Source organism: Nyctereutes procyonoides, unplaced genomic scaffold (assembly GCF_905146905.1).
Source record: "Nyctereutes procyonoides isolate TBG_1078 unplaced genomic scaffold, NYPRO_anot_genome, whole genome shotgun sequence".
Classification (NCBI taxonomy): domain Eukaryota; kingdom Metazoa; phylum Chordata; class Mammalia; order Carnivora; family Canidae; genus Nyctereutes; species Nyctereutes procyonoides.
Window position 1 is genome coordinate 5,412,044 of NW_026575020.1, and position 25,464 is coordinate 5,437,507.

Consider the following 25,464-nt stretch of genomic DNA (forward strand, 5'->3'; position numbering starts at 1 on the left):
CTCCCACAGTTGGCACTCCCCTCCCTTCCCCTTCAGTAAAGCCAGACAAAGCAGGGGTCTTTGGATTTTTTTTTTTTTTGTAAAACATTCTTTTATTAAAAGAACAAGTGCTGTTTACGAACTGCCCTTCGTACAAATAACATCCGTTATACAAAGATACAAGATCCGGGTTATGCACAATTCCAGGCTTGGAAGTGAAAGGAGGGGGGCATTGCCTTTTGGGCTGAGGATATAAAGGAGGTTCTAGAAAGAATGTAAAAGGAGCCCCTGGGTTTGCAAACTCTGGCTTCCCCTCCCTGCTCCCCTAGGAAGGGTCTGCTACATTGAGACAGGCTGGGATGGCTAGGAGGGAACAGGGCTGGGAGTCAGGATTTGGGTCTCCAGTCCTGCCACCTGAGTCCCAAGTTGGGCTGGAGGAAGTGAACAAAGGGCAATGAAGGCACCCCTCAGTCCCCAACTTATCAGTAGATCAAGTCAAAGTGGTTGGAAGCTAGACACACTTTGAATCCGGATTGATGTGACTGGAGGGAGCCAGGGTATTGTGCCCCACTTCCTCCAAATTCCCCACCAAAGTCACCTTAATCCCTCTAGGCACCTCTCCCCGGGGAAAAATAAATTGAGATAAAGGACAATAGGGAGCAAGCTGCCTACTCCTAACTTTGGCCCACTGCACACACCAAGAAGATGCTGGAAGTTGGCCAAGGGAGCCTGTGCCTTTGAAAAGTTGTCTGCATTTCCAGTTTGGATGAAAGGAAAATGTGGAGGTTACCCTTTCTCAGAGCTCACCCCTGGCTCTGTATCCCCTCACTCGTCCAGGCCCTTCCCTGGAACTCAGTATAGGCATGGGTGGGGAGCTCTCGACCTCAAGGTTAGAGCACCAGGAGGCAGTGGGAGACCCAGGAGCCTGAGGGGAAAGACACACACAAATAGGAAAAAACTTAAAAAAAAAAAAAAAAAAGCAATCTTTAAAGTGTCATTGTCTACGGAGAGGATCCATCAGCTCTGAGCTAAGACTATCAGTGCTACATAGACACCCTCCCACCCCAGGGCCAAGCCCAGCCCCCCCCCCATACACAGGGACAGACAGACAGCCACATGGAGGTGGTGCAGTGGGGGGCGAGAGAGCCCAGGACCAGGAGGCCAGGGTCCTGAGGGCTGGTCCTGGCTCTGCCCCTAGCCCCTGCCCCTCCTAGGCTTGGAGCTATCACCTGTGAAGCAAGGAACCGGTTTCCAACCACCCCTAAAGACAAGTCCCTTCCAGCTCTGATATTCATGCACCAGTCGTGACCTCAAAGCCAGACAGGGGTTCTGCATGCACACCCCTCACACCTCCACGCTGAGCGTGCTTACACACGAAGCTCCTCTCATGCATTTTCAGACTCCATTTCCGTCCTGCAAACCACATCCTTTCTCTCTGCTAGGCAGAGAGACCTACAAATCTGTATTTTTTCCCATTCCCCATCCGAATTCGTCCTTGAAAAAAAAGGAACAGGGGATGGGAAAGGAGGGTGAGGTCAGTAATAGCCATTCCCCTGCATTGGGATCCAGAAGATCTCCAGAACTTTCCTATTATAAAGCTCCCTCTGAGGAAGGAAATGCACTACTTCTCTCACGCCCTGCCCCCTGGCAGAAATAGAGGGACAGCAGCGATTCATACCCAGCCTGGGTCCCTTCTAATCTAACTTAACCTACCTGCTGCTGCACCCCAGCCTGGGGAAAGCTGAAAAAAACATAGGCTCTTGGAGATGAGAACCCCAGGCTCTCGGGTGCTGGGAGGGAGGGGGAGGTCTTGGTTCCAGTGCACTAAATCCTAGGGACCCCTCGCTCTCTGCCACAGCAACCTTGGAGTGGACTGGCTTCCCTCAGCATCCAGAACAGAAGTTGACTTCAGCTCCTAGTGGGTGTGAGTGTGAATGAGCAATTCTTCTAAGAATCTCTGAAGGTTATTTTTCTTTTCAGTGGTTTGGGGGCAGGGAATTAGAGAGCTTAACAGATGAAGATGAATAAAATGCTGAATCCTATCGTTTCTTTCTAATTGATATTTAGCCTTAATAAAAAGTGAGTATTTCTGAGGTCATCACAACTGCCTTCCCCCCACCCCCAAGCCCTTGCAAGTGCCTAAGAAATTGCCTCTGAAGGATTCCCACCCACCCCCTCCTTTATCAGCTCCCTAACATCTTACAAAGTCTTATCAACAGGAATATTAATATTATTTTCAGTATCAGAAAAAAACCAGTTGAGCAGCACAGGCAAAAATATATCTGCACTACGTTTCTGTCGTTGCCAAAAATATACACATCTTCTTTTCTTTATTTAAAAAAAAACCAACAATAACAAAAACCCAAACAGAAACACACACAAAAAATCCACACATGCAAAGACTGACGAGACATGAGCATCAGGGAAAGCTGGAAACGCCTTCTCCCGGCTCCAACCCCAGTGCAACTGAAACAGAGACACAGGCTTCCCCCCACCACTCTCCTGGCTGCCCTACTGGCCCCTCGGCCTTTGCCACCAAAGGCTCTGAGCAGGTGGGGGCTCTTTTAGGTGAGAACTGCCCCCTCCACCCTGGGGAAATAGCTGGTGGGGGAAGGGATGGCTGTCAGGTCAGCTCAAGTGAAGGCTCCTGGCTCCCATGGTTGGTCGGGGCGGGAGTAGGGTGCCGGGAAGCAAGCTGGCTAATCCTGGGAAGGAGGTTTTCTCCGCTGAAGGATGTGGCACTTTACCCCCCACCCCTGCCCCATCCCCCAGATCCTTGGGACTCCCCCTGTGCCAGTGAGGCAGGACCAGCTATCAGTGGGGGAAGGAGAGCTCTGAAGGGGGCAGTGAGGCCAAGTGGGGTCTGGGGGTTGGGAAGGCAGGATATTACCCTGATTCAAAGCCCCCAGCCCCCATTACTCTCCAATAGTGGAGTACTGTTCTGGTTTTTGTTAACCATTCACGCCCCAGAAAGGGACCAAAGTTGGTGAGGTGGGGAGGGTGCAAACAAAAGTTGGGAGCCCCCTTCTGGTGCTGCCTCATCTGAGCACTGCTCCTATCCCTGCCCTCGGCGGCCCCAGGCCCAGGGGGAGTCAGTCAGACAGACAGACAGACAGACAGACATACATACACACACACACACACACACACACACACGGACACACAGGCACACACGCTCTCTGAGTCAGGCAGCTCCATCTTCCCACCCTCCGCACTCCTAAATCCAATAGTGCAAACAAGGGGCAGGGCCCCAGGGGGCTGGGCCTCCTCCCCCTGCGCTCCCCCAGCCAGTCACCTGGGGGCTCGCCACAGGTGGGGAGGCTCCCGCTAAATCTGAGGCCCTGCTGCCCCTTCCTCAGCTCCCTAGTCTGTGGGCTTTTACAAGCTCAGCTTGTAACCATTGTTGGGGGGGCGGGGGAGGGGTACCAGGGAGACACAGTCCCAGGGATCTCTTCTGCCATCTGCCCAAGCTAGGAAGAAACTGCAGGTAAAGCAGGGCCACCCCTTCTTTCCTAAGAGATTTCCGTGCACGAACAGGCCCAAGCCTGTCCCCCTACCTCTCCCCACTCAAGTGCTGATCCATTTTCTGTGGAGGGTCCAACCAACCCCCCACTTATGCCATAGCCCACTTTGCTCTTGGAGGACCTCAAAGCATTACTGAGAGTGGGGGCTCCTAGGTGGGCTGGAAGCCTGTCCTCCCTCTGAGCCCCTCACAAAGGGGTCAGTGCGGAGGGAGGGGGGCCCAGTGGAAGGGGCACCCTTCTCTGGCTCAGTCCTCGGCACCAGGTGCACCCTGCACTCCCCAGGCCTCAGCACACGATCTGGGCTGGGGCTCTCCAGGGTCTGGATGCAGGTGCCTGCTCCAGGCTAGGACCCTCAGGCCAAGATCTGCCCCCTCCATCTGGGGATCAGGAGGGGCTGGGTGGATTTAGCCTTTTTCCTGGTTGGCTGAGGTTCCTTTGTCAGCGGTCTGGAAAGAGAGGAAGGGAGGCTGGGGGTTTAGGAGGTGTCTGGTTCTAATACCCAGTTGAGAACAGCTGCCAGGGGAAGGATGCTATTGTAGGGTCCAGTGAGGGAGCCCAGCTGAAGCCCCTGCCCTGGGCTCTTGGCTAAGGCCTGTGTTTGTGGTTCATAGGGGGAAGGGGAGGGCAGGCTGCCCTGCACAAGCGCACCCATCTAAGCGGGCATGTGCCTGCCAAGGCTGGCAGCACCCTGGGCTCTGACAATATGCCCTCAGAGGAAGGAGGGAGAGGTGGAGCCTTTGGAGAAAGGCCCACCCAGAGCATCATCTTTTTCTAATTGGTCCACTCGGAGAGCAAACAGACTTTTCTAATTGGTCTTCCAGAGGAACATCATTTTCCAACTGGTCCTTTTGCTACTAGCCTGTGCTCAGTTTCTCTCTGGCAGATCCAACAGAGGCCCTGGGGCCTGCAGCAGGGTGCCTGGCTGACCTAGGGGGTCACTTCCTTCCTCCTTCTGATGCTCCACCTCTGCCCCTCCCGGAGAAGGCAGACAGGACAGCCCTGTGCCCCCTACTCACCCCGCCTTTGGGGCCACTGCCATCCGCCCCTGCCAGGCTGAGGAAGGGGTTGGTCTGGGCCGTGAGGACTGGAGGTCCGCCTGCTGCTGCTACTGCTGCGGCTGCTGCTGCTGCGGCCATGAGACTCGTGTTGTTGCCGAGCGAGGGAGCCACCAGGGCCCCGGCAGGCAGCAGTGGGGGGGCGGAGGCCGCAGGCAGCAGGCCAGGGGTGCCCGCAGACAGCAGCGGGGTGGAGCTTCCCGCCAGCAGGCTGGCCATGGGCAGCTGGGAGCCCCCAGCCATCTGCAGCCGCTGCAGCTCCCGCTTCTGCTGGATCTGCTGGATCATCTGGTAGACAACAGTCTGGTGTTCCTGCAAAGGGGCCAGAATGCTCATGGGCCAGTGGTCCCCGGAGCCAGCTTGCCCTACTTGGCCCAGGCCCCGTCCCATCTCACTGGAGCCCTGAGGAAGGAGACCTGGGGACAGTCAAGGTCCTGTTTCTAACTCCCTGCTCGGGGCCTCAGTCTCCCCATCTGGATAAGAAAGTGGTTGCTGCCATCAGGGTTGGTAGACAGGCATTACAGGCCTAGTGCTGGAGGATGTTTGACATCCCTGGCTCCACCCCCTGGCTGAAGCGATTCCTCAGTCGCTATGACAACCACAAATGCCCCCAAGGGTGGGATGACCCCAAGTTGAGAAACAACTAGACTAGGTCAATAGTATTCAACTCCTCCTCTTTTTGTTTGGTTTCTTTCAAGATTTATTTTTGCTTTGAGTAGGCAAGGCGTTTTCAGTGTTCTAAAAACCAAAATGATATCCAGGTTTACCTTTAAGGAATCTTGCTGCAACCCCTGTTCCCTTCTGGCCCCTACAGGTAACCAGCTGAATTGATTTCTCGGGTTTTTAATGTTTCTTTATAGGAAAATGGTTCTGTTTTCTGGTTTTTCAGTTCCCTCCTTTTTAAAAAGAACTTTTCTCCAAAGGAAACCATCGAAGAACCCGACATACAACACAGACGTAAAAGGGGCTGCTCTGGTTGAGAGGGTGACCACCTGCTCAGCCACAGACCCTGCAGCTCCCGCTGAAGATCCTTGGGACTGGGACTGGAAATGCTCCGTCACTGGGAACTCACCCCTCAACAGGCCTTTCCCCTAGGATGTGATGCGGGGTCACTAGAGCATCCCTTCTGCTATGCCCAGGGCCGGTAAGCGACCCTTATCCTTTTTGTCCCTACATGCCCCACAGGGGCCCAGCCTGGGGCTGCCCTCCTCCTTCCACCTTCCCTCCCAATCCCTGCGGTGCCAGCCTGGGTCAGCCCTAACACGGTGAACCCCCACCTTCACCCTGCAATGCGGGAGCTGCCTGGGCAGGGAGGGCATTACCGGGGTCAGCTGTGGGGAGGCCAGGAGCTGCTGGAGCTGCTGGAGCTGCTGCTCTTGCTGCTGCAGGAGATGTCTCTGCTGCTCTGTCAGGCTGAGGCAGGGGGACAAAACACAGACCATGGGAAGGGGCGGGGCGACACTCCTCTCCCACCCAGGCCCTCCAAGTTCCCAGACTCCCTCAGACCCAGGTGGAGAAAGGCAGGGGTGTGCGGTGTTAAAGGACTACAGAGAAACAGAGTGAGCTCAGAGACCACTGGGAGGGAGACAAGTTGGACGGAAGAATTTTTCCGGACGGGAGATCAAGATTGGGGGTGCAAGAAGGAAACTGATGATTTTGTCCCTGGAGAGCTACCATCCAGAGGACACTCACATCTACCATCTAGGGAATACTTGGGGCCAAGAAGTGACTAGATTCTATACCCTGTAAGACTGAAGAATGTTCTTCCTTTTGGGGGTGGGGACTATGGGTGTTTGGGGGGGAGTCCCTCCCCAAACCAGCCTCCCCATTCCCTTCCCCAGGCTGAGCTCTCCCTCACCTGTTAAGACAACCTGGCAGCTGCAGCGTGGGGGCCCCGCCAGCCTGGCTCAAGCCCGCAGGGTTGGGGGCAGCAGCCCCATTCAACCCCCCCAGGAGCCCATTGAGGGGCAGGGCCCCGCTGCCCGCCAGCCCCCCCAACAGCCCCTCAGCCATGGGCATGGCCCCCAGCCCCGATGCCCCCGGTGCCCGGCCCAGCCCGTTCTGTGGCTGGGGCGGGAGTGGGGCCGGGGCCCCAGGCAGGGCCAGGGGCAGAGTAGCAGGGCTCTGCTGGAGCAGGGGCAGCGGTGGGGGCGTGCTGTGGAAGGACAGCGACGAGCTGCTGCGGCTGGGGCAGCCTGAGTGTGGGTCCTGGGGAGGGAGGGGGAAGGGAGGGGTCAGAGGGGCAGGGGGCCAGCATGATCTTTCTGGCCCCCGGCCCAGCACCCACCAGCATTCTCACAGAGCACAGCCACCCCCACCTCACCCAGGCAGAGCCACCCAGGGGGAAGGGGCATGGCCCAGAGATAAAGGCTAAAGATCCCAACAGTCTTCACAAATATTTACAGATCACATCCTGGGGGCCCAGTGCCCCTTGCAATCCTTGTTAATCAGGAACAGTGAGGTTGGCGGTGGACATCTAGTGAACTAGACCCCAGCCCCAGGGTTCACTGCTTGCCCTGAATTATCTAATTATTCCCATATACGGGTGAAGCCATTGATTCTTAGGCAGGCTAAGTAACTGCAGGCTGGAGAATGGCAGCTGGAGGGAAAGGCTCAGGTTCAAATTCTGTGTCCACAGTTCACTGGCTTCTCTGTCTTACTCATAACGTGGGGGCAATAGTAACACCTATTCCATAAAGTCTAAAAAACAGTGCTTTGAAAATCTCAGCATAGGACATGATTTCAGATGGCAAGTGTGCAATTAATATTCATTATTGCTATGATCACTGTTGCTCAGGTACACAAGCACCCCATTTGTTTGATTTCACTAGTAACCACAACCTAACAATAGATTGTTCCTCCCCACCTTGACCGCAAAGCACAGGAGGATTATTTGGTGCCACTTGCTATAATGAACCCTTTCCAAATAGTCTCAAAGAAGCCTTCCCTAACCACCTCCTAGCTCCAGAAGAATCCCACCCCCATTCTGCCTCACAGCCCTCAAATTATTCCCATTTTTGCACTTTTCCTGGTTTGTAATGATTATTTTCTTGGATCGCTAGTCTATCTTCAGAGGCAGGGCCCAGGCCGTTTTGCTCACTGATTGTTGAGCCAGTGCCCAGCATTAAGTAGGCACCTATAATTATCATTTAAGGAAGGAAGGAATGGATGGGTCAACCAATTGCTCAGCCAGTCACTTCACTGCCAGGCCTCCAGTAGCTGCAGCGTGGAGGCCTGGCGCTTCCGCTCTTGCTCCCCCCCACCCCCTCCTTGCCTCCCCCCGCGGCGCCCACCTCGGAAGACGTGGACAGAGAGTTGTCCAGGCCAAGGCTGTTCTTCCCTGGGGGGCTCTTGCTGGTGCTTAAGGAATCGCTGCTGCCGGCTGAGGGAGGGGAGTAGGAAAGGAGGTCAAGGGCTGCAGTCGGGGCCCTTGTCGCGCCGCCCGCCCGGCAGAGGCTCCCACTCCCGGACCAGGTGGGAGTCCCCTTACCTTGGGGAGGCAGGCCATAGGGCCCAGGGACTGGGCCGTTGGCGGCAGGAAGGGCGGCAGGCAGGGCGGGGAAGGGCACAGACAGCTGCACATTGAGAATCTGCAGCCGCTCCTTCTTGGCCGTCAGGCTCAGGATCTGCTCCTGAAGCCGCTGGTTTTCCTTCTGCAGCGCGTGCAGCGCCTTCAGCATCTCCACGACTGCAAGGAGAGGGCGAGAGCGCCTGAGCCCCGCGGGCCGGGAGAGGCGGGGCGGAGGCGGGGCGAGAGGCCCGGGGCGGGGCCTGGAGGGCGGGGCCTGGCGGAGGAAATCAGTCTGAGACCTAGAAGAGAAGGCGCCAGGCAGCAAGAGGCTCAGGTGAGCTCCGGAGAGGCGGGACCTGGGGGAGCCAGAGGTGTGAGGACTAGAGGCGGGGCCTGAGGCTCGGGGTCGAGGTGTGACCGAGAGCGTCGAGGTGGGAGGAAGTTGGAGCAGAGTAAGTTAAGGGCCAGGAGGCCGCGGGGACCGAAGGCGGGGAGCACAGGTGGCGGGTCCAGGAGTGGGGCCTAGCGAAGGTTAAAGGTAAGGCTCGGGGTAGCCCACAGTTAAGGCTGGAGCGGGGCCCAGGGGCGGAACCTTAAAAAAGTTTGGGGACCTCGCAGAGCAAGGTGACCGAGCCTGGGGGTCCTAGGGCAGGTCTCCCCGCCCGGCTCCACCCCTCCTCACTGTTGACACCGGCCTCGCCGTCGCCCTGCTTCTCCAACAGCTGCTCCATGTTCGTCGTTCCGGGGGCCGCTGGGTCTAACTGGCCGCCCCCGCAGGGTGCAGACGCTGTCTGGTCAAAGAGTGCGGGGAGGCTGCTGATGGGGGACCTGGGGTCAGAAGAGAGAACCGGGCTCAGGCTAACCTCATGGCCCCACTCCTGTCTCTCTCCCTCCCCCCTCCCCCTTCAGGGGTCCCAGTCGCCCCTTCTCGGATCCCACCCTCTCCTGGCGCCCCGCAGCCGTCCCCTCCTCCCCCTAGTGTCCCTCCAGCCCCGCTCCCAGCCCCTCCCCCAAGCCGCCGCCCCCTCCCTCACATGGAAGACAGACTCTCCTGGGGGGAGGTCCCCCGACACCGGAAGCTGCAGTCCTCCAGGTCTGGCTCTTGGAAGGAGAAGGGGAGCAGGGATCAGCGGGGGAGGGGTGCCATCGGCCTCACGGTCCCCGCCTGGGAAGTGGGTGAGGGATCTGGGACTTTACCGCAGACTCCTTGCCCCCAGGATCTCCCCCAACCCCAGGCTGGCAGTTCTAGCTCGTAAGGCTCTGGGAGCCCGGTCTTGGAAACCTCGCCCCGTGGGAGGCACAGTTATGGATCTGGTCTCTTTTCCTTTCTTTAGGCCGAGAGGCGGCCGCTGCCTAGCTTCTTTCAGAACCACCTCCCAAGTTCTTTCCTGGTGGATTCGGGGTTCTAGAAATTCAGGGCCTAGACAGTCCTGGGTTGAACTTGGACCTGACACTTCCTACATGACCTTGAAAAGGAAACTAATCTCAGTGGGACGCCTGGGTGGCTCAGCAGTTGAATGTCTGCCTTCGGCTAGGCAGGGCGTGATCCTGGAGTCCTGGGATCTAGTCCTGCATCGGGTCCCTGCATGGAGCCTGCTTCTCTCTCTGCCTGTGTCTCTGCCTCTCTTTCTCTGTGTCTCTCATGAATAAATAAAATCTTTAAAAAAACAACAACCCTATTCTCTCTGAAATGACTGTTAGAGGAGGATTAAAAATAAGGTAATAAATGTGAAGTGTCAGCTGTCCTGCAACACGTCCTAATAACTGCCACTATTCTAATTAGTCTTGTGCAATTTTTCATATCATAAACTCATAGGTTAGAGTGCAAAACCTTTTGCTGGGCCACAGAATGCCAATTTTGGTCTTGGAAAACGTAGTCACCCTGCGCTATCAGGCCATTAATTCTGGGATCGGATTCGGCCCCTTTAAGAAGGTTTACCTGGACGGGCGGGCGGGAGGTGAGCCCCGCCCCCTAGCCAAGCAGGTGGTGTCTCAGCACCAATGAGCTCTTTGGGGCTCGGTGGACTCTCCAGGGAGGGGGAGGGGCGCTTGCGATCTTCCCCCTTAACTCCGAAATATCCGGAGCGCAGCTGCCAAGCTAGTGGACTCTCTGGAGGCCCCATCCCGGGGAATAAGAGGCCAGCTGGGAACTATGCTGCAGTGACCAGAAAACTGGGCTTGGTGTCAGGACCAGAATTTGAGCTCTGGCTCTGCCTTTCTCTACTTCAACTGTTTGAGCAAATCATTAAGCCTCTTTCTTCTGTGGGATGGAGCAGTAGACATTCTGGCCGGTCCTGCTCCCACCGTCCACGGTTTTGTTTTGGTTTTGTTCTTAACGTGAACGCATACTCTGGTTTGTTGTGTGTGATTTTTTTTTTTCAGGGCAGGCAATGGCCAGAGGGAGGGGGCAGCCAGAAAGCCCTCCTATCCTTCTGGGGTGACATGCAAGTGATGGGTACCCCTTAGGTCCTTGGGAAGACAGGGGAATGGAGTCAGAAACACATACCTGTGTGGCTGCTCTCAGCTTGGGTGAGGAGGGGGTTAACGGCACCCATGGGGGTTCCAAAGATGTGGGTAGAAGGGAGGCTAAAGGTAGAGCCAGCCAGAGAAAACACCTGAGGGAAAGGAGGTATAGCCCAGCCCATGGTTATTCTTGGATCTAGGGCACAACTGTGTGTGTATGTATGTGTGTGTGTAGGGAGGGAGAGGGGGATCAGGTGTGCTGGGGAGGAGAGGACCAAGGAGAGGGAGACATTCTGGTGGCCATCAAGCCCCATCTCTCAATCTCTCCCCTGGAGAGCTGGCATTCTGGGCAGCCTGTCCCCCACCTGCCCAGGGATGGAGGAGTGCAAGGGTAAGGCCTCACCTGAGTGGTGGAGATAGAAGCAGAGGAGGAAGGGAGGGTGCTGGTGAATGGGGAGCGGCTGAGGCGGGGCAGGGCCGAGGTCCCTGGGGGCCCCAGCAGGCTGGAGGAGAGAGGGGTGCTGCAGACAGCGCGCAGCATTCCGCCACTGCCACCATGGGAGATGGGGTCCTTATTACTGGTGTAGATGCCTACAGGCACAAGAAGGACACAGAGGGAAGCTTACTGTCACTGCTCCCCCAGGCCCCTCCTCAGTCAGATGGCTGGGGCAGCCCCTCCCCAGGGAGGATACTCCTCTGGATCTGGCCACACACATCAGTCTGACCCTCTTGCTGCAAAAATGTCACTTCTTGCCTATGTGACATCTGCTTGACATGCCTGCTTATTGGACTGCCCTGCCAAGACCAGCGGGATTCCAGGGTTTTTGAATAGGTTAAGTCCCATTGGCAGTTGACTCCAATCTCTCCCACTACAACTCTGCAGAAAATGGCTATAGGGGAGTGTCTTACAGGTGACTGGCTCTTCCATCCTTTATCTCTGGCTTTGGAGCAGTTTCTATCACATTGCCCTCTGACTGCATGCTTATGCCTCTGTTCCCTCACTAGACTGGCTGGGCCCTGGATGCCCAAGGGTCACTAACCTGCCCCTAGCAGGGGGGACTCCAGGCTCAGGCTGGGAAGGCTCCCTGAAGGCCCAAAGGTGCGGGAGGCCAGACCACCCAGGCCAGAGCTGACCAGGGAACCTCCGGAGAAGGGTGAGGCAGCAGTGGCAGTAAAGCCAGCCAGCTGGGCACTGGGCAAGGAGGGAATGGTGACGCCCCCAGCCCCCTCCTTGTTCCGGCTGCCCTTAGGACGACCCGGTCCATGTCGGCTCCTCTTGCTAGCTTTGTGCTTCTTCTCCTTCAGGCCTGTCTCAGGGGTCTCCTCAGCAGGCGCAGGGGCGGCACTCAGTGTGGGCATCCGCTTGTGGGTGCCTGCTGAGGCCCCAGACCCCGAAACGTGGGGAGACTTATAGTCTCCAGGAGACGGGGCCCGGGCCCGGCCCGAGCTGGAGGTGGTGGTGGAGAAGCGCATGATGGGCCCAAAGCCAGAGAAGACCACCTTCTGCTCAAAGAGGTCTGCCTTTGGGGGCTCAGGGGCTGAGGGAGAGGGGGGGGCCGAAGGGGTGGGGGCTGCAGGCTTGGAGTACTTGTCCTCCTCTGGCTGCTCCAGCTTGGGGAATGCCGAGAAGTCAGGGGAGCTCTGCAGGGACGAGACTGCACAGAGGGAAAACTGCATTACAGCCGCCCCCCCCCCACCCTACCCCCCACTCCCAATGGCACTAGCTGGAGAGAGCTCTGGTCAGGGGGCTGGGGAAGCCTGAGTTCCTATCCCAGCTTTGGCACTGTCTCTATGTCTTGGGATGAGTGTCCTCTGCCACCCCGCTCCAGCTTCCCCACATGCAATAAAGGGGAAGAACTCCTGCTCAACTGACCTCACGGGACTGTAGAGATTACTGGAGAGATCATTAGTGTTGGTACTTTAAAAATGGCACCTCATGGTCCAAGTGCAGGGGATAATGAATACAGCTATGGCAGTAGAGGGATGGGGCCTGAGAGGGAGGGGCTGAGGGGAGGGATTTTAGAGGAGTAACTTGGTGAGGAACCCCCATCTTTAACCAATTTAAGAAGCAAATGAGATGCAAACCAGTGTGCAGAGGCCCTTGCTAGAGAAGCTCTGGAAGGCTGTCCCGCCCCCAGCTTTTTCCATGATGCCCACACTCACCTGCAGGCTGGAAGGGCCCCCCAGAGGAGGAGGAAGAGGAGGAGGAGGAAGAGGAGGAGGAGGAGGCGGAGGTGAAACTGCTCACACCTTTCCCACTGCTCAGTTTCTTCCCCTTGTGACTCAGGCTATGGCTGGAAGACTTTTTCCCCTTGGAGTCCCTGCTGCTCTCAGAGGTCTCCTGAGTGCTGGCCTCATGGTGGGAGGAGGAAGAAGCTGAGGAGGGGACCTGAGAGGAGGAGAGGGGAAGGCTCAAGGCCAGCTGCCTGGGCTCCCCGGACCTGGCCAAGGGGCAGGAGGACGCAGGGCCCCAATGCAGGAGGACACAGGGCCCTGGCTCTACCAGAAGAGCCCTAGTTTGGTTTGGGAAGCTCTTGTAGGTGGGGAGGGCAGATCAGGGAGGTGGATGGCAGGAGAGGAGAATCTGTCTGTCCTCCACCTGAGGCAGAAGAGAGTAAAAACAGTCCCTGGGCCTATACAGGTGTGCCCATCTGTTCACTCATACATTTAAGAAAGCCTTAGTGGGTCGCAGAAGGCTGGACTTGTGCTGGCTGGGACATGTGCCATTTAAGAAAGGCTTAGTGGGTCGCAGAAGGCTGGACTTGTGCTGGCTGGGACATGTGCCACGGAGAGAAACCGCTGCCCTGGCCCTGCCCTTGAGCCTGCCAGTCACCACCCCTCCCTGGGTGGGGGCAACCACCTGACTAACACCTCCTCCCCTGGCCACTCTGTGCCCTTCCTAGACAACCTGAGATTGCGGTGCCAAGCTTCTGCCTGGGAAACCTCTCATCCTTCCAAATCCAGCTTGGAAGTCCACGAGGCCACCTAGATCCCTGAGGTGGGCCCGGTCACTCTGTCCTCTAGTTCCTGAACACTGTGTCCTCACATCAGCCATGCCAACAGTTGCCACACGGTACTGCAATATCCAGTCCCATGTCTGAGGCCTCTGGCAACCCCCTAGAGGGCAGCAGGGTAGTGGCTGGAGGAGCATGGGCCCTGGAGTCAGGCAGAGCAGGCTGTGAGCCTGGTGGGCTCTGCCATCTGCTTTGTTCTGTTGTGCAGCTTCTCAACCTTGCTGAGCTGCAGTGTCCTTCCACGGCCAACTAGGCCTCTTTGGAATGTCACGAGGAGCGTAGAGCCAGATACATACATAGTGTGGGGTCAGTAATGTTGACAACTCTGATGCTGGTAGCTGCTATGAATATACTGCAGAGATTGTCCTGTGGTGGGCAAGAGCATGGGCCTTTAAGCCAGACTGCCTGCACTCAGATCTTGACTCCACCACTTGCTGGCTGTGTGCTTTTAAGGTAAATTACTTACCCTCTCTGTGCCCCGGCTTCTCATTTATTAGGGTTAATAAAATGCCTAATTCACTGGATTATTTTGAGGATTAAAAGAGCTAATCCCCACAGACCCCTTCCACCCTCCTATTCTAGAAGGGACCCTGGCATGTGGTGAGTGAGTGAGTAAGTGAGTTAAGGCTTTGTATTCCTGCCAGGGTTGGTGCTTTTCCTTTGGGTGGAGACCAGGTATTCAGTAAGAGAGTAAATGCTAGAGGAAGGATGGGTCAGGGGGAGGAGAGCCACCCTGCACTGCCCTTCTCTGGGAGGAGTCCTGTCTCTGTCTTCCTCTTTGTTCTTTTCAACAGCTGGAGTTCTGAAGGGAGCCAGATGTGGTTCTGAGCAAGGGAGGAAAGGGGCGAGGGGGCGGGGTAGCTGAAATGCTGGGGTGGGCAGAGGGGGGATGGGCAGAAGGCTCCCAGAGGTCCAAGAGGACACCTAGGCACTGGGAATTCCCATTTTCTCTGGCCCTGTTTCCACCTGCCTGCAGGCCCCAGGGAAAGGTCAGAGGGCATGAATGACAAGCTTTTCCAGGTGAGCCCTGGGAAGCAGGTGGGGACAGGGTTACTGGGACAGTTGCCATAACATCACCCTGGAAACCTGATGCCTGAGCCTCCTACTAAGATGCCCAGAGCTCTGCCAACCTCCTAAGGCGGGTGGAGGTGAACAGGGTAGTAATGGCAACAGGAAGAAGCGGTTTCTCCAGGCCCCTGTGCTCCTTCCATAGTGGGGTGTGGGGGTGTGGGCTGGAAGGAGGGGAAGGAAGGGGCTGCTCTGGCTTGGATTAGCGATTCCCTAGCCTCGGGTAGGGCCTGCTGGTTGCTCCTCCAGATGTTGCCCATTTCTGGAGACAGGCCTGACATACCAAGCCTGGGAAGGGTGGGATGAGTGGGGGGTTTCAGGGTACTGTCCATGGGTCTGCCCCCTGCCACCATGGGATTTTGGCTGGGAGATGGGCTTTGGGCAGTGCCCTGATGGGGGGAGGGGTGAGAGCCAAGAGGTCCTCTCTATCTCTGGGGAAGTGGGTCCCAGAATTTGTAGAATCAGCCTGAGTACAGTACCCGCAGACAAGAGCCAGTACTGAGGCTGTCTGTCTGGACAGAGGCAGATGTAAACATCTGGCAGCCAGCAGGCAGGGCAACACCCCTACTGCACCCCAACCAGCCTGGTAGGTCAGTGACTGGTGGGGCTGAGGAGCATAGGGTAGAATGGGGAGGTGGAGAAGGGTGGGGTAGAGAATATTGGCATTAACTTGAAGCTGCTGGGGGGTGCCCAGAGTCCCTGGCTCACTCTGAGCCTCTCCCTCCCTACCTCAGCCACTCCCTCCCCCCACACTGGTGTGCGCAGCAGTACCTTGTCAGCAGTGGGGACCACAGGTGGGGTGAGGATGCTGGGGGGTGACTCAGGCCGCTTCTTGTGCTTCTGTTTAAGGCGTTCTTTGTCCTTTCGACTCTGGGGAGGGAGAAGTAACCAGATATGGGTTGTGGGGGACTGTCTGGTTGAGGATCAACATGGAATGTGCATGCAGGCAGTAGCCCTCTCTTGGGGATGGGCTTTGTGGGCATCATCTCCCCTTCTGGACAGACTGGGAGACTTAGGCTGGACAAGAATGGCTCAGGCAGGTTGCTTTGGGAGCCAACGGCCCCTCCCCCTCATCTTCTCTGCTTATTAAAGATAGCCTGTCCCATTTTCACACCAGAGACACAGTACCACACACATGAGCACACACCTGCAAGGGTACCCACCTGGGACATGGAGCTGTGTGTGCAACTGAGATGGGAACCAGGCATGCTGTGATGTACAGTGCAAGGGGACAGAGACAACCTGGCTGACACATGGCGAGACTGTGGAGGGGTCTACAAACGTGCATGGCCAAGTGTTGAGGGCTTTGGAAACATGGTCATGTCACAGGGAAGACACGAAGGAACCACAAAGACAGCTCCAGAGAAGCCAGGCCCTCATCTTACCCTCCATAACCCCCATGTGTCACTTCCTCAGCCCCTGCTGGCCCTTAGTGGACTCTGAGGAACGGGGGGCAGGCCCCAAGGCCTCTTGGGCACCTTGTGGTGGCTTCTTGAAAGACTTATGTGTGCGTGTGCGGGGGGGGGGGGCAAGGAAAGAGAGAATACATTTACCTTCTTCTGGCCTCTTTCATGGTGAGAAGGGTGCTTCTCTTGCTGGGTGGATGGAGAGGCTGACCGGCTTCTCCTGCCAGCAATAAAACCACTGCCACCGCCCCCTGTGCTTCCTCCTCCCCCTGCTCCTCCGCCTCCCCCACTGGTATGCCGGGATGTCTTCTGGGGAAAGAAGAGAGAGGAACAGCCAAATCCTTTCACTAGGTTAGGAAAAGATTCCTGAAATGATCTGGTGGGGCCAGTCCCTCCCACCCTGCTTGTCACTCAAAGGACCTTGTGTCTTCAGTGATGCTCTGCTCAACAGAAGGCATTCTCTAGCCTTAAATCCTAGAGCTTTCCCAGCTGGCTTATCTAATGCACAGATTCAGTAACTGAGGCCCAGCAGAGCTAGAGGCATCTTGGCCCCAGCAATGTACCACTGGAGGTAGGACAAGTCTCTTCTTATCCACCTACATCTTTCCATGGCACCTCTTGGCCCATGTCAGGCAGCCCAAGCAGTCCAGTTCTGCCTCTTTCGCTGGGGTACAGGCGAGGTGGGGGCCCTCTCAGGCAATCCCTGCTCCCCCTGCACTCCACTCCATGCGCCCCTCCAGATAACTTCATTCCAGCCATCAGCCTTCTGTCTCTTGATCCTGGCCCTCCCCCTCCATCAAACACAGCGGATCCTTCTGTCCCAATGGAGTTGATGCCCTTAAAAAGGGGGAAGTAAACATGCACAACAGCAAAAACCCAAATGATCCTTGTTCTGCATCTCCTCCTCACCAGGGCCTGCCCCCTCCTTCCCTTCACTGCTGATGACTTCCCCCTGTCTGACCGTTTCACATGTCCCACACCAGTAGGTCACCCACTACCTCCCAATTGCCAAATCGAAGGACTAATTGCCAAATCTAAGCCCTTTCCAAGCCAGTTCCTCCCCAGTGGTGGGTACTGCTCCTAACTTGCCAAGCACTAGACTCTCCCCTTCACAGTCCCCCTCACACCCTGACCCAGTGTACCCTGGTGGGCACCTGAGGATTCCAGCCTTGCCTTCTATCCTTGGGACTGCCACTACCCTGCCTCTGGGGCTGACAGCCACCTAATCTGAACATCCCCACTTGGCACCTCCTATCTGCTGCACCGAGCTCTCTACCTCGTCCTAAGTTGTCAACAAACCCTGAAACCAAGGTGACTATATAATTCATGATTCAAACCAGGACACTTTTGAAAACAAAAGGGGGAACTATTAATAATTACACCAAGGTGACAGGCACATACTGGAACTATCCAGGGCAGTATAGGACATGTGCCAATCCGACAGAAGAAGCCCACCACACCCCGTTCATAGCATTCCCAGGTGCCCAAGCACTGACAGCCTGACTCCTCTGTCCCACCCTCAAATCCTCCTTCTCGGCCACCCCCACATGTAGGCCTGTCTACCTAGAAATGGTTCTAGAGTCCAGCTTTATCCCTCCAGTCCCCCCCACCCCCCACCCCTCGCAGCTGTCTCCCAGCCGCTAGCCTCAGCCCTTTGGATCCAGCTTCACATTGGCTGCCAGGGTAATCTTCCTAAAAAACAAATCTGATCATGTTACCCTCCTGCTCACAAGCCTGTGGCCTGGGGGTGAGGTCCAAGCTGCATTCCCAGGCAGGCTGCAGCCTCCCTCTCTAGGACACCTCACAGTTTCTGGAGCATGCAGGTCTCTCCACAAACAGGAAACAGAACCCCTCCACCAGCCTCTCCTTGGGCCCCAGAAGCCTAGGGCAAAAGCTGGCCTTGCTCTGGCCCTGCCTGAGCACTTTGCTCATCTCCTGCCTCATTCTCACCAAGCCCCCTATTCTGTTCCTACATTCTCTTTTTCATCTCAGGACCTGGCCCATGCCAGTCCCTTCACCTAGACAGTCCCAGCACCTGTCTTTGCTTGGCGGGTCCTCGAGGAGCTTTCAAAGCAAATCGTGTGTTCCGAACCCCACATGCCAGCTGTGGTGGAATAAGTTACACGACCTCGGTGGGTCTTAGTTTATTCGTATAAAATGGAAAATACAGTACACCTAGTTCTTAGGGTTGTGGGGAGGACCACATAAAATAACACACATAAAGAGTTTCAGAGGCTGGAGCACAGTAAACCCCACAAATGTTGGCTCTTATTGCTTCCACTTCCACTCAGCTTCAGTGCTGCTTATTCCTTGAAAACTCTCCCACACTCTGACAGGCAGGTGTCTGAGCTCTGTCTCCTGGGATGGACTGCTGGCTTTGGCCCTCATTCACCTCCCTTGGGCTGTACTTCAGCCTATTCCTTATCCAGTGGCAAAGCTCCTCAGAGCAGGGACTAGGCTCCTTCCATCTCTGTCTCCCAGCACCAGGCACCAGCCTGGTCCACAGCCCATACCCTCTAAGGCATGGCTGACTGACCCACTCACACCCTGGCAGACAAGACTCACCATTTTGCTGAAGTGGTATTTGCAGTAGCCACAGTACTTGACGTTGTCCACCTCTAGCACTTCCTCCTCACACAGCAGGCCTGCCATTTGGGCACTAACCGAAGGAGGTCATTCTGAGAAGGGCAATGGCCACAAACCAGACCAGCCCCCTTCTTCCCACCCGCCCTGGACCATAGCTAGGGTGAGGCCAAGACCATCCACAGAAACCACTGTCATCACCACCAAAGAGATAGCTGTCTGTGGCAAACCTCGGAGGGGGTTGGTACAGCTGGCCAGGAATCCTCAAGAACCCTGAAGGGGGTGTGGGTCCTCCCCACAACCCTGGGGGTCTCACCAGGTGACATGGAAAGCTTGCCGACATCCGTGGCGGTTACAGGTCATGCAGGCTCCCGAGGCCGCCTTGCTCTCCCGGCCCTGCTCCTCACAGATGTAGCACGTCTGTGGGACACAGCACAATTGTCCTCTCCTCCCTTCTACCTGAGGGATCCCTTGGCCTTCTCAACTCTCTCCTCTCCCTGTGATCCCACATCAGTGCCATCTAATCGAAGTTTCTGTGATGACGGAAATTGTCCAATATAGTAGCCATAAACCACACAGGCTACTGAACGCCTGAAATGTGGCTAGCGTGACTGAGGAATTGAACTTTAAGTTGTACTTTATTTAAATTAATTTACATAGCCACATGTAGCTGGTAGCTACTGAATTGGATAGCAGTCCCTGGATGGTGAGCCCTGTCAGGGCGGGGACTGTTGCTTTGCTTCCAGTGAGCTTATCCCCACCTCTGGGCCTTTGCTCATCTAGGTTCCTTCTGCCTGGATCTGGAACCCCATCCTCTCAAGGTGGGCCTCAGTCTACATATCTCTTTCCTTGACCACTTATCTATCGTAAGCCCCCCATGAGGTGTTCTTTATTTTAGTACCTTGTTTCTTTTCATACCACTTACCACAAACTGCATGTATTTTATTTGCCTGCTTATTGCTAGCTACAGTTTTCCCACACGGAGAACACATCTGTTTTGATATGTAACGCTGTGTGCCTGGTGCCTTGGCCCAGGTTTGGCCCATGGTAGGCATTCAGGAAAACGTGTTCAGCGGATGAATAAGCGAACCCCCCCGCTGAAGTCTACCCCTTGGCAGTACTAGTTTCCATGAGTTCCAGAGCACAAGTGTGTGTCTGTTGATGGAAGGGGCCTAGCCACCTCCTCAGTTCTCCTTTGGCTGCACAGAATCAGATTACACTGGATGAAGAGAGAGCTGGAGGGACCCAAGGATGGATGGCTGGGATGGGTGGTGTGGGCAGGGCTGGTATGGGGCAGGGCTACTGACCTTGTTGAAGCGATCATGAGGCACATACTGCAGCACAATGGGCTCCATGGTGAGCACGTTGGCAAACTGTACCTCTGGGATGTAGAGGGCGCACACCACATGGGCCCAGCCTGGGGCGGTGGGAGGCTGGCCTCAGAGCCTGAGACCTGGCCTCTCACTACCCCACACTGCACAACCCCCTCCCCCCACCATACCCTTCCCATCAGAATCCAGTGCCAGCCAGGGAAGGGAAACCCAGCCTCCATCCCCACCCTGCCCATCCCAATGTCATCCACTCCTGCCTTCCCAGACCCTGCTCAGGGAGCTTTGCTGACCTCCACAGATGAGCTCTGGGGCTCAGGGCCCCCCTCACCTCCATTATCAGTCCTCTTCAATGCCCCGTCTTTGTGTGGGCACAGCTCACACCTCTGCCAATGCAAGGGGGGGGCACAGGGATTTGGGGTGGGGGATCTGCTGAGCTGGGCCCTTCCTGAACACATTCAAAGGGCCCCTTGATGAAATAAGCTGTCTGGGGAATGGATGGGGGTATGGAAGAAACAGGATTGGCCATGAGTGATAACTGTAGGACACGAGTGATGGGGACATGAGATTCATCATAGTACCCTTTTGGCTTCTGTATGTGTTGGCAACTTTCCATAACAAAAAGTTCACACAACTAACAAACAAAATAAAAGGCCCAGTGCCAGAGGTGAGGCAGAGTGAAGGATAAGCTGAGGGAGAGATGGGTTGGTGATAGATGACAGGAAACAGGAAGTCCTGTGTGACAGTCCCACCCTAGCCTCAGCCTCTGAGTCCTCTAGTCGAACTGGGAGGAGATGCTCAGGTGTACAGGAGCAGGGAGGGAGTCTCAAACAAACTCACCACCCTGGCTGCTCGCTCCTGAGATTCACATTTCCGGCAGAACCAGGGTCCCGTTGGCACCTGGACGATGCCATAGCAAGCTGGGAAGAGGGGGAGAAAGAATCACTGAGTAAATCTGTCAGCAGTGGCTTTTCCCAGAGCAACGGGGGGCAGAGGACTTTAAGGGAGAGGGGCTGCTCCCCTATCTGGAGTGGCTCATGAGACAGCAGGACCACAAAGAACGCCTAACAGCACATGGCCAAACTTCAACCACACAACCAAGCATTCTAAGAAGTCTTGAGTCCTTGACCTTAAACTTCTAGAAGACCTCTCACCCCCACCCCACGCTCTTTCTGGACCTGTTTCCCAACTCCAGCCTGGGAACAGTCCTCATCCTCAGGAATAGAGAAAACCAGAGAGGGAGAACATTTACTATAATCAAACACGTTTTGTTGTTATGGGGGGGGGGCGTTTCTTAAAGGGCCAGTAAGGGAAGAGGTGGGGAAGGAGGGGTCCGGGGACCTCATCTTAAGCCTCTAACTATAATAGGTACAGGTCAAAAGTCAAGGCCCAACGCAGGTGCAGTGCAGGTAACCGATATGAGAGCGCAGGGAAGCCCGGACAGCAACAGCATTAAGGGTTGTCCCAGGAAGAGGGGGGGCAGCTGGCTGTGCCAGACAGGCGGGAGATGCCAGCCTGCGCCCTCGGCAAGACTCCTCAAGGAGTTAACTCCCGAACCATGTGCTGTTGGGGGAAACTCCAAACCTCCCTCTTCTCGATTCCCGGCCCCCTGCACAACCTCTCTCCCATGCGCAGCTCTTCCCGGAGGATTTTAGGAGTCCCCTCTCCCCTGGGACCCTTCTCTCCTCCCTTCCCAATTCCGCTCCTCCCAGTATCCGGAAGCGGGAGGGGGGGATGACCCCCCCTTGACCTCTCCCTCTCCGAGCCGGGACCAAAATAACCGGGCGGGAGGGGACACCTCGCAGGTAAACATTCCCCCAGCAGCCCCGACACTGGCGGTGTGGGGCGCGGAGAGTGCACTCACTGCCCCCTAGTCTGTCCCCAAACTCCCCCAACTTGGGGTGGGGGGCGCGGGACTGGAACAATAGGCAAGAAAACAATGCCTGACCCGGTCCTCCAGGACCGGGCGGGGGGAGCCCCTGACGCCTCCCTTCCCTTCAGGTGGGGTGGGGGAGGGGCGCCCGAGCCCCGGGAGGTCTCCAGAGGGCGCGGCCCGGGGCTCCCCGCGCGCGCCGCCCCCGGGGTCCCGCCGCCTCCCGCGGGCCACCCCCGTACCTTGGTGGACAGCCACGCTGCACGCGTGCCCATCACAGTAGACCAGCGGGTTCTCGGCCCAGCCCCTCTCGTCCGAACATACGCAGCAGCCTCCTACCATCTCCTTCATACTCCCATGAGCTCCCTCCGGGGCTGGGGCGGGGGGCCGGCCGGCGGGGGTCGGGGGTCAGGGGGGGAGGGAGGGAGCGGGGGGCCGCGCGCCTCCTCGCTCCCTCCTCCTCCTCCGCCGCCGCCGCCGCTTCTTTTCTTTGCCTCCTCCTTCCTCCTCCTCGGCGTCCTCCTCCTCCTCCTCCTCCTCGCTCGCTCTGTCTGGCCGCCCCCCCCGCCGTGCTCTCGCCCTCATGCCCCGACGGGCCCCCCCCCCAACAATGAGACCCGCGCGCCGGGCTCGCCCCCTCCGCGCCGCGCGCCCAGCTACCAGGGCCGCCCGGCCGCCGCACAGCCCGGGCCCGGCGGGGGAGGCGCCGAGTGGCACATCGCGGGCGCCCGCCCGCCCCGCGCCCGCCCCGCGCCGCCCGCTCACGCGCCGCCCCCCCGGCCCCCCTGCCCGGCCGCGGCAGCCATGGCCGCGCGCCTCCGCTCGCTCGCTCCCGGCCCGCCCGCCGCCCGCCGCCGGGTAAAGTCTTAGGTTCAGGGAACAAAGCCTGGCTTGGTAGGGAGCTTTTCGCTCGCTCGCTCCGCGCGTATTTTCTCTCTTTCTTTTTCTTTCGGTGGCTCTTGGTTGTTGCTCCTGAGCTCTCCCTCCGCCTTGCCCTTCCATCTCGGCCCCAGTTCCCCGATTCTCCATCCCGCTCAGCCCAGGTCTTCGTCTCTGCTCTTTAACTCCAAGGAAACTCAGAGGTGGAGATCAGAGGAAGGGGAGCAGGAACGAACGGGAGCTACGTGGGTCGCTCGCCTTTCCGCGTCTAGGGGGGCTCTTTGGGTGGCCGTTCGTGGGCTCTTTCCTCGGAGGCCCCTCTGGAGGGTAGACACTCACATGCGGATGTTTGTTCATTACACAAATATTTATTGAATGGTTACTATGTGCAGCCGCTGGGATAGAGCAGTGTAAAAAACAGGTATGGATTCCTGCCCTCAGGGAGCTTCCGATCCAGCTTACAGACCCAGACGCGCGCGCACAGGAACTCGGACCCCTCGGAGGCACACCGAGGCACCCCAGACCCACAAACTCACCCCTAGCCTCATCCAGCCACACCACTTGACTCTCCCAGAGCCGCAAACCCCAGGTTCGGCCCCGCAGGCACGCTTACAGACCCACGCCAGTTAGAGACCCACGATTGCGGAAGTGCCCGCAGACAGCAAGGTTACACTTGACCTCTAGGCGCACACACAGACACCTCACATAAACCTACACACAGCACCCGCAAAGGATTAAGCCCCTGAAACTGGGTCTTGGAAGAAGTGAGGGGAGTCAGCCCGATGGCTTTATCCCAAGACCGGCGTGGGCCTAGGGAACGCAAGCTGACCCCCCTCCCCCGCTACTTCCTAAAGGAGGGGGCGGACGCCCTCAGGGACCAAAGGTCACACTCCCTCAGCGGGAGGTGGGGTGGCGGCGGGGAGAAGGCAGCCCTACGGGCTTCACCGACACTTCAAAGACCTCGCGCCCGGAACGCTTCCTGCGGGGGAGGGGCAGAGGGAGAGGAGAGGGGAAGACAGGCAGGGGGACTTGAGGGTGGAGGGGGCCGCCCCCCCCTTCGGCGCACTGCCCCCCTGGCCGACTCTTCCGCCGGGACCGCCTCCTTTTCACCAGCACCTGTTCAACCGGAACATCAAGGGGCCGGGACCCGCCGCCACCCCTCCCTTCGCGTCTATTTAGTACCTTTCATCCGGGAAGGGGGGGTGAATCCCCGCCCAAGGTGGGGGGAGTAGGACGGGGGAGAACTTGTCCTTGACCTGGTGTTTGGCGTCATGGATTTACTCCCTAATCCCGGCGACACTGGCGTTTGGGGAGGTCGGGGAAGCTGAGCTCTGGGCAGCAGCCCTCCACCTCCCCTCACTCCTGCAGGGACCAGAGAATCCCGGAGGGCTGCCAGGACGGAGAAGCTCTGTCTAAACGGGCGCGGCGGGGAGGAGGCCCGTCTCTGCTGCTTCCGTGCCTGGGGGAGGGGGCCGAGAGCTAGGGGATTGTCGGGGCTGGCCCGAGGACCGGGATCCCTGCGAGGACTGCCAAGTGCCCGTATCTTGGTCTGCTTCGTGAACTTCGCTCATACGAAAAGTTAAGAAACAGACGAGAAGTCTCACTTAGGAGTTTCTAACGAATTACTTTTCCTAACAAGGATAAAACTTCCAGAAAATTGAACGCAAAAATGTCAGCTCCAGCCATGCACCGGTTTCGGAATATTTGAATATTTGCTTTCGGGACCGACCGCGGCTGAAGTGGCCGAAGTACAGGTTTCGCCGGACGAGGGTCACTCGAAGGCCCATTGGTCCCTGCATCCAGGGTTGGGCAACGTGGAGTCTGGGTCAGCGGAGGCTTTGTCTCCGGTTCTCATCCCGTGGGGGTGCACCCCCCGAAGATTGAGAGGTGAACGCGAGAGGATACTTGCACGTTTACTAAGTGTATTAAGAACACTGTTTCGTTTAATCCTTCCCATAGCCCTTTGGGACCGGGGTTAATATCCCATTTTATAAATAGATTAGCTGAGGTTCTAGCGGATGAAGTGACTTGCCCAAAGTCACACAGCCTGAAAGCGGCAGAGCAGGGACTTGAACCCAGCCTGTCCTCCGCTGGGGCTGGGGCTTCGCCACCACGTGTTGGCCAAATGACTGTGTTTAACTGGTATGTCCACTCATCGCGAATGTTCCCTTCCGAGGTCTGGGAAAACCCGGTGCCGCGCGGGTTGGGCTGGATTCGTGGCGGGTGCTCCGAGGGCTGAGCTGTAAAGCTCTTATTCCTGGTCTTCCACTGTTTTCCTGAGAACCTACTCTGTGCTTCAATTCACACCAAAGAGAGAAAGAGCAGGAGTCAGCCAACAAGTGGTTCGAGTTCGCCTTGCTCTGTTTGGCGTAACTGAGCACCGATTTGGGGTGTCACGCTGATCTCGGCTGTGCAGTTTTGGGCGAGTGACTTCACCTCTCAGGCTCAGCTCGTCCCTCTTAAATGGGTCGTTAACTCCCTCTGGCAAGTGCCAGAGTGAAGATCTAACGAAAATCCTTGGGGAAAGCACTAAGGCACACAGTAGGCGCTCAATCCCTGCTCTCCCCCTCTCCGCCCGCCCCTCTAAGCGTTCCGGGGCAGCGCGTTCCCGCTCCCGCTTCCCGCCTCCGGCATCCCTGCCCGACTCGCGCGTCCCGCGGCTAAGGGACTGGGGCAGAGAGGACCAAACAGAAAATTATTTCCGCCCGCTCGGCCCGCCCCGCCCCGCCCCGCCCCGCCCGTCCCCGGAGCCAGAAGGGGATTGTGGGGCCGCCGCGGCCG

General features: G+C 57.2%; 1 protein-coding gene across 3 annotated transcripts; it reads right to left on the minus strand.

The window, feature by feature from the left end:
* Nucleotides 1–75: 75 nt before the first annotated feature.
* Nucleotides 76–22,500, minus strand: MLLT6 (MLLT6, PHD finger containing). Of its 3 annotated transcripts, none has more exons than XM_055322671.1 (20): nucleotides 22,047–22,500; nucleotides 20,772–20,851; nucleotides 20,263–20,317; nucleotides 19,911–20,020; nucleotides 18,920–19,023; nucleotides 18,586–18,679; nucleotides 16,168–16,326; nucleotides 15,386–15,484; nucleotides 12,696–12,921; nucleotides 11,573–12,187; nucleotides 10,936–11,123; nucleotides 10,576–10,684; nucleotides 9,104–9,170; nucleotides 8,752–8,897; nucleotides 8,049–8,246; nucleotides 7,852–7,940; nucleotides 6,417–6,766; nucleotides 5,881–5,971; nucleotides 4,520–4,870; nucleotides 76–3,949 (listed from the first exon to the last, which is right to left on the minus strand). In XM_055322671.1, exons 1-20 carry the CDS (start codon nucleotides 22,153–22,155, stop codon nucleotides 3,908–3,910), a joined length of 3,282 nt encoding a protein of 1,093 aa, XP_055178646.1. In that variant the 5' UTR covers nucleotides 22,156–22,500; the 3' UTR covers nucleotides 76–3,907. The 3 variants fall into 3 exon arrangements, with proteins under 3 accessions (XP_055178646.1, XP_055178654.1, XP_055178638.1); XM_055322679.1 differs by having other exon boundaries at nucleotides 12,783–12,921; nucleotides 16,168–16,329; nucleotides 22,047–22,499; XM_055322663.1 differs by having other exon boundaries at nucleotides 16,168–16,329; nucleotides 22,047–22,499.
* Nucleotides 22,501–25,464: the final 2,964 nt, after the last annotated feature.

What these genes read in the sequence shown, in the direction of transcription:
- MLLT6 (XM_055322663.1), bottom strand. Translation starts at nt 22,155, where the DNA reads ATGAAGGAGATGGTAGGAGGCTGCTGCGTATGTTCGGACGAGAGGGGC. An exon ending in GAAGAGGACTGATAATGGAG is followed by an intron (nt 20,021 to 20,262) that starts GTGAGGGGGGCC and finishes CCACCGCCCCAG; the next exon opens with GCTGGGCCCATGTGGTGTGC. An exon ending in CTCTGTCCACGTCTTCCGAG is followed by an intron (nt 6,767 to 7,851) that starts GTGGGCGCCGCG and finishes CTCCCTCCCCAG; the next exon opens with GACCCACACTCAGGCTGCCC.